Source organism: Drosophila bipectinata, chromosome 3R, assembly GCF_030179905.1.
Source record: "Drosophila bipectinata strain 14024-0381.07 chromosome 3R, DbipHiC1v2, whole genome shotgun sequence".
Classification (NCBI taxonomy): Eukaryota; Metazoa; Arthropoda; class Insecta; order Diptera; family Drosophilidae; genus Drosophila; species Drosophila bipectinata.
Window position 1 is genome coordinate 6,485,439 of NC_091739.1, and position 11,460 is coordinate 6,496,898.

At 41.8% G+C, this 11,460-nt stretch overlaps 1 protein-coding gene across 1 annotated transcript; it reads left to right on the forward strand.

Annotated features, from left to right (window-relative positions):
• Positions 1 to 10,189: 10,189 nt before the first annotated feature.
• LOC108130977 (uncharacterized) lies at positions 10,190 to 11,158 on the forward strand. Its single transcript, XM_017249669.3, has one exon. It carries the CDS (start codon positions 10,262 to 10,264, stop codon positions 10,568 to 10,570), a length of 309 nt encoding a protein of 102 aa, XP_017105158.2. The 5' UTR covers positions 10,190 to 10,261; the 3' UTR covers positions 10,571 to 11,158.
• Positions 11,159 to 11,460: the final 302 nt, after the last annotated feature.

Sequence of the window (11,460 nt, forward strand, 5' to 3'; positions counted from 1 at the left end):
TAATTATCGGAAACTTGTGCAGGAGAAAAAACCTGCTGTTTAATTAAAGAGCTTAATTAATAGATGGTTACGGCTAAGTGATTGGAAGCTTTGTGGGCGGGAAAGGGTAAAAGGCTGCTGCCAACGGGAGAGGCTTTGTAATCAGGTCAGCTACTGCCCGGTAATTTGAAATGTGCATTAAGTCGGACGTCTGGGAATAAAGCGAGCGGATAATCGTACGCAGCAGCAGTAGATACAAATATTCCCGATACAGATACTAATACATTGAACCAGTTTTATATCCTTTTTTTGTTGTGTTGTCTTCTCAGTGTTTTTTTTGCTTTTTTTTATCACTAGTCGTTGGCAATTCAACTATGTTCGAATAAAAAATTCAACAACGGAAATGAAAATTCATGAGAATAAAAATCTAATCAGAAAAAATACGAAACAAAGGGGACACTCGTTTCCAGAGAGATACCGACCGTGGATGGCAAAGGGTCCATCGAAGGAAGATGGCGCAGTGGAAGCAGGAAAATAAGTTGAAAGGCACTTTTTGCGCTTGAGTGCTGCTGCAAAGCGTGTCGTCTGCCACCGGAAACGGAAATTCACAGCCGACCCAGGACTGGGGCTACTTACTCTCCGCCGGACGAGTGGACAACTGGAGAGTGGGCCAGCTGGACAGCCGGACGGACACAGTCCCATGTCAATATACAGCGACAACCGAAGGAAAATACGGAACCAAGCAGAAGGAGAAAAAGTGTCGTCAAAGGCAGAAATGCAAATTCTAAGAAATTGAAAACGAGTCGCAATATTTTAAAAAGCCAAAAGTCTTTGTACACAATATACAAAGACATCGCAGCTGTAGAGGCGCTGCAGAACTCGCTTGAGTTCAGGTCCGGGTTATCCTTGACTTTGAAGCGCACTCATTGCCCATGCATGCTAATAATATGCATAAAATATGTATGGCAATTACTTAGGCACTCAATTTACAAAGCTGGAGCTTGCAAAAAATCTGGAGTGCAAATGCAAATTCTTTTGGGGTACAATTGTTGCGTTAATTGCATCACAAAGCAGGAAAATGGATGCACAAAACATTTCTCATTATTCTCTAGAATTCCAAATTGACAATTTCTGAGAGCAAATCAAAGGACCCTAGCCCGGCTCAAAGCCACACCGTGCCATTCAAACCGAAGCTGCCCGAGACATTGCCTTGATTTGCATAAATGTCCTGTGTGCAGTAAGCAGAGATTTGCTGGAGATTTGCAGGTCAATGTGGTACAACTCACCTGCAGATTTCAGCTTATTAATGCAACGTCCGTTGTCAGGCTTTAATTAGACTAATTAAACGTCCAGTTCGCCTGCAATGTGGGTTGGGGTAATTGCTTGCAGAGGTCTCTAGGTGTTGGAGGTGCGCATGAAAGTGGAAAATATTCGAATCCCCCCACGGTGAGATGTAATAAAAGTAAGTTAAAGGTACATTTACGATATATAAGACTTAAAGATTTGATATTTAAAGTTTATAAACTAAAGTTTGGGATAACTTATCTAAGCATTTTCTAAAAACACAAATTTCACCTACAAATGCAAAACCTATTTTTCAATTTTAATCACGATTGAGTTACGCCTGTGAGTATATTTTATTGGCTTCAGCACGTTTTTTCCAGGAGAATTGCTTGGCAGGAAACCGGATGTCAGAGTGCGCGAGCAAACTGTCAATTGGCCTCAATCAAATCAGCGCATTAAAATCACATTAATGGTGCCGGCAACGGCCAACGCAATGACATCAAATCTGCGAAGATTGTCAGTCGGGCTGGCAAAGCGAAACTATTTTTCACACGACTACATCAAGGAGGAGGCCAAGTCGATGCAACGGGGCGTTAACGATAAAATGATTAGCTGGCACAGCCCCGCCACGCTGCGGCATCCACAAGATACTCGCAAGTTGCTAAGTAGCTGGGCGTTTGCTCAACCCGCCCGTCGCAGAAAAAACAAATGAAACTTAATGAACTTTGGTGCATGGTGGCTGGGATGGTGGATCGTTGGGCCGGAGGGTCGTTGGGTCTGGTCTGGCGGGTGGGGGACTAAACAACATTGACGCCAAGCGAAATTCATCCAAACAAATGGCAGGCACTTTGCAGTGGCAGCACATAAGCTCTATCCAGTAAATTGATGCATCCACTCGACCCCGCCGAGAAATCTGTAGGGTACGAGTACACTGAGTACAGGGCACTCGTAATGGCTGCAATAACCGCAACCGAATAAAATTCAATCTGTGGAATGCTCTGCCCTCTCGCATTTTATGCTGACAATCTGCAAACATGAGTGCTGCAAAGCAAACCAGTCGCATCAGCCTTAGCAGCTCACTGTAGCATCATGGCATCAAGTTAAAAAGCACTCAGTGCGGGCCGGGAGAATCTCGTACGTAACTACGGAAATGGCTAAAGACATGGTCCCAGCATCACAGCATCCCAGCATCCTCCATTCCAGCATCTCAGTTCACAGACCGCAGACGGCGAAGTGGGGAGCTTCCAGCGCCATTTGCGCCCAGCACTGCATCAGCATCAGCGCATTATTGGATGATTTATTGACGTCGATATGCTTAGTTGAGCAGCATGCAGGCAGCCATTTTTAGAGTGTCTGCATGCGTGCCGCAGACACATACAAATTCAAGAGTTGCAAGCGTTAGCGGAGGGTAGGATAGAGACTATAAGATACCCGATACTGGAATCCGAGACAAATATTTAAATAGAACATAAGTATCTATTAAATTTAATAAGAAAAGGAAAAATAAGCTTCCTTGTTTTATAGGTAGGTATACTATTTTCCCATTTATTTTAAATATTTTGTTACAAATTTCAGTATACCCTCGCTTCCTGTTCGTATCCAGCTATAAGGATGCACTTGCTCTCGCACAAACATGACTCTACATTAGCCTCATTAGGCGAATGCATCGGCGTCGCCATCGCATAAAACTACAACGGCACAATCTTTCACTGCAACGTCTGTGATACTCAGATGCTCGTTCCGATCCCTCGAAATTTTTCGTTTTGTCAGCTGCTGAACATATGGGTTTAATGTTCGATTGGAATATGCCACATTAAAGATTGGGCACGCGTTGCGTCCCAAAATTCCAATTTGTTACGAAAATGGCAAAATCATCCAACTATGCATATAGATATATATCTTATGGCCACTGCCAGCGGCAACGATGATGATTTCGTCTGCATGTTCTTAGATATTTTGATATTGATGTCGAAGCATTTTGCTGGCAGCGCAAACTAATTGCATGTGAGGTTGGATAAATGGGACAGGATGGCGATCAATGGATGGCGGGTGGGGGACGGTTGCAAGCGATTGGTTTATGCATCCAAAATGTTTGCGTCTTGTATGAAATACATTTTCCACATTCTGCTTGGGGCTGTGCGAGGACGACACTCTTCTACAGAGCACAATACACACACATCCGCTTGCCAAATATTTGCTTCCGTCAAATCAACAAATTCATACATTTTTGATGGCACTGCAAACGGAGGACCTTTGTGCCACTCCCTCTTCGGGCTCCGCTTTTCCGGGTTTCCGGGGCTTGTGTGCAAGTGCTGTCAGCAAATTTCATTTCTTATTGTCAATCGAGGAGTGATATGCTTTTAGCAATAAGCAACAAACGGAAATGCACACTTGCGTTTTTGCAGCGGATGCTGTCGCCAAAAAGAGGAAGTGGCAGTGGCGCTGCAAGTCTGCGAGAATTCGTTGTCATTATTTATTCAACGGCAATTGTGCATCGCTGCTGCTGAACCCAAAGTGCAATAGAAATTTCTTGAAGTCCTAAAAAAATATTAAATATAGTTAAAAATGGTAAAGTGCAATTAGCTATTATTTCTAGGGAAATCATAAAAGCGCCTTAGTCCTTACAAAGATGAAAATCACTTCAATTATAAATGTATCAAAGCAACTTCATTTTGGAGAAAGCTAATTCATGCAATTTGCAGACAAATTAAATAACTCAATTGCTTTTAGCTGGCCAATGAATCGGATTTGTATTTTATTTAAATGCAATTCTGTTGCTCAAACAAAACGATAGAAAGCGAAAAAGAAAACTAAGGAAGGTAATGGCAACTAAGGCGTCCCGAAGAAAATTGGAAAAAGCACTCACGCTGATTGCGTTACTTAAGTTGCCTAGGAAAGGGAGAGGAGTCCATGGAAGTCCGACTGCAAGGACGTCTGATTTATCGCCGGGAAGAAAACGTGAGATAGTTGCCAGTCAGCATTGACAGAATCTATATAAACGTACCTAGTCACACTCATCTGCACCATGGGTGTGTTTCTGCAGCAAAGACAATCAAAGTTAGCACGTGTCGTAAATACGTTTATGTGCCAAACAAAAGAAGGCATTAGTATGTGCATATTTATGTCGGCAACATCACTTAAACAGGTTCAGTTTGTAGGTGAAGATGGTACGTGTCGCCAGGGCCAAGTTTAATTGGAAAACACTGACAGCTTTACATTTTTTAAAGATGATCCATGGAATATATTTTATTTTAAACTCAATTTATTTTTGACTCAACAAAAAAAAAATGTTCTTATCCTTTCCACATTCTGTAAAGTGTTGAGTAGCTGGTTTCATGCTTCCTTTTGCTTTTTTTAAATTCCTTTCCCAGCTTCTACTTTCATCGATTATTTTTTCAGAATATTTTACAAAGTCGAATAGCTTCCTTCTACTGTTAAAAATTACATATAATAAATGATGATTTGAGAAAATAATCTAAAAATCAACAAGAAGCCAAAACGAAATTATGGTATTTCTGGCATCCTTATAACTTGCAAATATTTTATATTCTGTTAACCTGAGCTGTCAAATAAGATATTTCCCCATTCATCCTAAGCTTGCTCTGGAATATTTGTGATTCCATTTATTTTTTGCCCTAGCGTTTTATATCTGCGGAAGTCCCTTGGATATATCACAATGCCCAGTGGTGTGGCAATGTTACCTGGTCGAAGACAGATGCTTATTCCCACATCGCACCGATTTGTAAAACCCAACACCTTGCCTCAAACAGCATGTCGTTTATGTTCTTGGTTGTTGTCAACGTTGCTTTTGTTGTTTTGGCTGCTGGGAAGACAAATAACATTTTCCGCCTTTCAAGATTTCATAACGCTTCAATAAACTCGAATGCCGACGGTGGCATCGGTTTTCTCGGGTTCTCGTTAGCAAATGTCTTGGGTTGCTTGGTGGCGTGTGTTTTTGGGTCTTGTTAGTTTAACGGTTTGATTCATGTGGCAAGTAAGGGATCCCGATCCTATCCCGAACATAAACGCACACCCACTCCTACGTCCACTTATTGTCAGTTCAAATAAAACTCCTCAAAGTTGGTCATAATGAGACCCGGCGGTCCCAACACTTCAAGCACAAAAACGCAATTAAACTTGGGTAACCGCCCGCCCAACCACTGCTGCCCAACCAGCGAAAGTGTAGAAAACTTTTCAGCAAATTGACAGCTAATTAATTTGCCAATGAGCTAAGAAAATGATGCAGAGGTTAGACCAAGGAGAGCTGAGCACCTGCCTGGCCGACTGACTTATTTGCAAATTGGGCACTTAAGTGTCCCGGGAGGATGCGCTTTATGACAGCGACAATTGAAGCTAATTAGGCGGGATTATGCAGTCATCCGAGCTGTTGAAAAGACTCCTGTCGACTTTCGAAAATAAATGAAATTCGTGAGTTGTTTGTTGAGCATAAATTTTGGCATTAACATGCTCATTGCTCGGCAAATGGCAGCCGGACATGAAACAAGGATTGCCGAGGACCGGATGTGAAACTGGTGCTCGCCTCCCTCACAATTTACGAGCCATCGGGTGTAATAAATTAGCCAAAACTTGTTACGCAAACTGAAAATGCCAATAAAAAATGCGTTACGAAAAACAGAGGCTAATAAATTATTGACCTCCTCTGGGCCCGAATTGCTTGGCAAAAAGCGAACCAGATCTTTAATCTTATCTCATAGTCAGGCTAAAAGAAAACCAACCTAAATTTCTGAATTTCTAAGCAACAAATAAAAACCTAGCCCCTGTAAATCAATCACTTTAATTAAAGTTCCAGCTTTCACGTAATTGTTGAGGCCTCTGCCAGCCAACTTTTCAGGGCATACAGTGCATTAGTTGTGTTTGCGCAGCGCTTAAAAACGCATTGCACTCGAAAGTCAAATCAATTGAATTGGCGCAATGTTGCCAGGCAACTTTGACTGCTCCGTCAGGATAAAAGGTGCAGCAAAAGTACTCGATTCGTTGAGGAGAGGAGATGCAGAAGCACAAGGATCTCATTGTTGCTTACAAACTTTAAAAAGTTGTGAAGTGGCCATCCGACTTTATTCACTCACTCAATCTGCCAGCCCCAGAGTTGACTTTGAGTGCCTTTTGGGTGTCTTTAATCTACTTCAGTTCAGGCAGTAATCATTCTGAATATTCAGAACTTCCTGGCAACTTATGAGCTTCGGCTTACAGTGAAACTCAAACCAAAGTTACTCGTTCTGCTATTTGCATTTGAAAATGCTTTTTCCCAACCCCAGTTGGGCGAGTTTAACGTTTTCTCATTGGCCAGCATTTAAGTTTCGATTCATAAAAGTTTGATGTGTTTGTGCAAGGCATTGATTTTCCATTTAGGCTAGTGGGATTATGAGAATTTTTAATTTCTCTTTAGCTTTTAACAGCTTTGCGTAAGCCTTTCTCAAAAGCAAAGTCATATTCTTATTTGCAATTAAAGGAACTGAATTAATTATTTGAGTATAATCTAAGCTTCCATTAGATCGCCTTTTCTTACAAATGTTGAATCTTATTCTCAATTTAAATCAATTACATTGCGTATTCGCAGTGTAAGTCACTAGGGCATTGTAATTATGTGCCGGAATACCCAGTAAAATCTTTTCTTGCATCGCATATATACTTTTTTGAAGGAACAAATACGACTTTTTGTTATTCAGTTAGGTAGCATGAGCATAAACAATAAGTGAACCTGCAGCTGACAGCAACTAAATATTTATGAAATTTTCACAACAAACAAAATCTAACTAAGGCAAATAAATGCCGGCAGGCATAACCGTATTATAAAGTGCAATCGAAGCCTTTACGCATACACACAGTACTGTGGCAGTATGTGGAAGGCTTTATGTTTACAAGGAACCCGGCATAACGATGGGGAATGTAAGGGCGGACACGTGCTGCCCCGAAGGACAATGTGACCGATATGCAAAAGTTCCGACCACAGAAACGGCAAAGTTGAACGAAAGGATGTGCTGAAATTGTCCAGAGACAGGGGCAGCGACAGTTACCTGTGATATTTTACGAAATGCCCAAGGAAAACACAGACCGAGTCCGAAAAGACAGTTCCAATATGCAGCAGTGGCGATTGCTGGACCACCAGCAAAATCGTCTACACACACTCGAATAAACAGGATTATGTGTCTCGGGGGGGTTATGTAAGTAAGCTTCCGTTGTAAATTGATTTTGTAGCAAGCCGGACACACTGTGGGAAAATGAAAAGGATTTTATCCACTTATTGTAGCACAGGGTCAGCACCTGAAATTGAAACTACAAGTCCTCCTCCATCTTCCCTCAAACCCATTCCAGCTCGACTGCCGAATTCCTTTCCCAAACTGACGAGCTTAAATATATATATTTTAGATTACAAGGACGAGTCCGAAGGCTGCTCGAATGAATGATCTGCTGTGTGGAAATATTTTTAATTTTGGCATAGCTCTGATTTGGTTGTGTCTGTGCATTTTCCTGATGCTTGTTTGCAAGGGAAAATTTGTTCTTGCCTTTTTTTCAACATTCTGCGGACAGTAGACAATTTTTCGCTTTGTTCGTTTGACATTTGCCAGATGGCTGAAGGACGGGTTGACTCTCCATTGGTGTCTCGTTTCTTGTCAATGTCTATGCTTTTGATATTGATGTCCTTTGAAGTGTTTTCAATTAGTTTGCATCTCGCTTGTCTCGAAGCTTCACCCCATGACTTCTTTCCTATTTATAGGATGTTACTAGAAGTACATTTCTTTTGGAAATCAGGGCATGCTCATCCTGATCAGGGTATCAGGGTACGAACCTCTTAATTTATTATGTCCCTATGGATAGATTTGATCAGTTACTACAGAATATACTACAGCCAACAATTTTGAAAAAAAACAAAATTTTTCCTAGCGGGTATCTTATAGTCGGTTGCCGCACTTTTAAACCCTTTTCCATGCTCTATTTCGGTTTAGGACAACTGACCGAGGACATATTAATAAAAGACAGACGCTTAGAGGAATGCCCTGTGACCGTCTGCTAATTGAACGGACGACTATTCGCCCGGATGACTATCTGCCCGGGACTTGTCAGCTTTGCGCCAAATGAGTTTCAAAGGTGAACGGGGAGCGGTAAGTGCAAAGTGGAACTAGCAACTGCAGAAACTGTCTACATGTGTCCCAAATTGGCGCTCAGTCGGATTAGCTGCTTTTTGCTACAATCTCTCGCTTTTTTGCTGCATTCGCATTCAGGGAATGACAACTGCGAACAGGTGGCTGGCAAACATTTACGTAAACGGGCTGGGCCGGGAAAGGACCCGCTGTACCTTTCTGCCTTTCAGATGGCCATAAATATTTGCCCTGGCTAATTCAGTGAGCATCTGTGTCGAGCTGATCTTTGACATTGTTCGTGCATAAATTCAGTGAATATGGAAGTATGTAGGGCTGGGTATGGTATCTAAACTGCCATTCCATTCGATTTCTCCCATTTCCGCTTTCCGCACTCTTCCTGGCCATCAACTTAATTTACTTGGACTTCCGCTCCGACTCACTCCTCTCCGTCATACATATTTTATGCCTTTTATCATAATTTATGCGTTGATACAGCAAATGCATAAAATTAAATTCAATTCACACACCAACCCACAGACTGGCCCTCACACACGTATCTATCTTTTTGTTTGCGAAATACACAGCTTGCTCGATGCATTCAGATTTGATTTAATGTAATGCGGACTGTGGCCACGCCCCTTTTAGTGATCTGCTCCTGCCTCTGCCGCTGCAGTTTCCTATTTTAAGCTTAGTGCAAATGAAGGCAGGAATTTGCATAAATTGCATTTAATACATGTATGCCGCAGCATATCGATATGTACATATATTTCTCGCCCTGCCGGGTTATGCAAATCGAAATCGTACGTGGCTGATTGGATAATTGCTGGCAAGCAACAATAGAGCGGTTTCCTAACCATTTTGGATTTAATCTTATGTAGTAAATGCATTAAAAACTATTTTTCAATATTAATTATAATGATATCTCTATAAGCAAATTATCATTTAATTAAGAGTTTCAAAAGGTTCTTCGGTTCATGTCTTATTCTATTCTCCGTGTTCGCTTCGTTTTATTGAATTCGTTCGTGCAATAAAAATTTATTTCCAGCAACCCCTCCGTCCATAGACTGAACCATAAAAAACTTCTAGAGCGAAAAAGGAAATTCAGGGAATAAGGATGGAAGCTGATGATTTTATCACAGCCAGCAGTTTTTCAGCTTGAACTGTGGCAATGGCCTTTTATTCAATTTGCGCGATTCATTCAAATTGTTGGTCGCCGAGGGTAAAGCAAGAAATGCAAAAGTTTTGGCCGCCTTTTGAACTTTTTGGCATTCGCCACCGATGTATTATTGAGCCAGTAAATCGCAGGCTTGTAGCCAGTTAAGCCGAACTACAGCCACCGGCTTTAATTTCATTTTCAACGCGATCCAAAAATGGGAGCCAAAAAATCCGAAGGCGCCACGGGGCGCATAAAATGCGGCATTAATTTGACAGACAACATGTGAGGAAGAAGGAAGAAGGGAGGAAGAGAGACACATATGTGCAAAAAAATGACGCAGGATACGGCCACCAAGGGGTTAAAAGCTGTTGCTGCTGGGCGAAAAAATGAGATTCCTGTTAGCAACTTAACGCTTCGTGTGACTTGCTTGTGATTCCATTTCCCAAAAGATGCCCAACAGCAAGCTGAGATGGTGACTCTGGGGCTTTTGTGAGGCACATCAAACTTCGGAGAGGACATCGTTATTAAAACTTTTCTTTATTAAATAAAATATTTATTGAAAAATTAATATTTTTCAAACAGATGAAATGAAGGAAATTAAATCAGAAAAAGATAAAGGGATTTTCCAACAAAAAACAGAGAATAAAATAAGTATCTTAAACAGCATTACCTTATAAGTATTTATTGTTTTACACTTCATTCTAGAAAAACAAATGTTTAAAACTCAAATAATAGACAAAAAATGGCCCTTGCTTACTACGATCGCACAATCAACTCACCATATGACCTTGTGATTGCCGCATTGAGGGAGTCCTCCAGGCCTACCACCCTGCGTCAGCTCGCAACTTTCGTGACCATAAAGACGGGGTTCCCGGGGGAGGTCTGTCACAAGATCATCACGGAGGCCCTCGAGATGGGCATGGACTGTGGAACCATCCGACAAGTGGGTGAGCTCTACGACGCCGTGCCACCGGAACCACCGAGACTGCCACGACGTCCAAAATCCAAAGGGCCGCAACCAAAGCCAGCGTATGACTGCTGCGATAATTAATTCATAATGCCGTGAGAGGAGCTGCTCGAGTGGGCGAGGAGTGCAGAGCAAACACTTTATTAAAATTAAAATTTATCTAAATTGCGACAGCAAGCTATTCTATCCGCAAAGTACTTAAAGAACTCCGCCTTTCGGTCCCTTCATCCGTCGGCTGACAATGACGGAAGGGTTGTTGTCAGGACTCTGGCAAAGTATCTGCATCCCATCCCTTTGTGTTAACTGCACTTCTTGTTGCGTCTCCCGCCAGCCAAACAGCCAACCAGCCAGTCCTCTAGTCTGCCAACCAGCCAGCCAGGCAGTCGTCTTGAGTCCTGTGTCTGTCAAACGTCAGTCTTGGCGTTCTGGAGCGTTGAAATTGAAAGCTTCGTTCGCTTTGTCTTCTAGCCAGGTGGGGAAACTGCAAGAACAAGGATAGAGTACGCTGGATGCAAGGGTATGGCGCTGGTGCAGGGTCCTTGCATTTTCAATGTGTCACTTTGATTTATTATTTTCGACAGCCCTCCCCACGGAGTTCCACTTGCTGGGCTCACGAGTCTAAGCTGGAGCAAAGCAGTTACACCAAGAATAAAATGTATAATTCTAAGAACATAAAAGAAAAAAACTAATTCTTTATTCAGTTTGTTTCATTTTTCTTGAATCAAGTAGGTTATGAAAAAAATTTCTCTTTAAAAATCCCACATACGTCAGAGACTGAAGGGAATGAAGGTTATTCGGGGAACGCCGATCAGAAAACACGCTTAGCTCGCAATTTTTAAAACACATTCTATAAATATTTTGAATGAATATTTATTTGGATCTGAAATAGTTTTGATTGTCGCTTTCCAAGAACTAATAAAATGAGTGATTCCCAAAAGCAAGGCTCCGAAAGTGAGACCACGGATCAGCAGCGC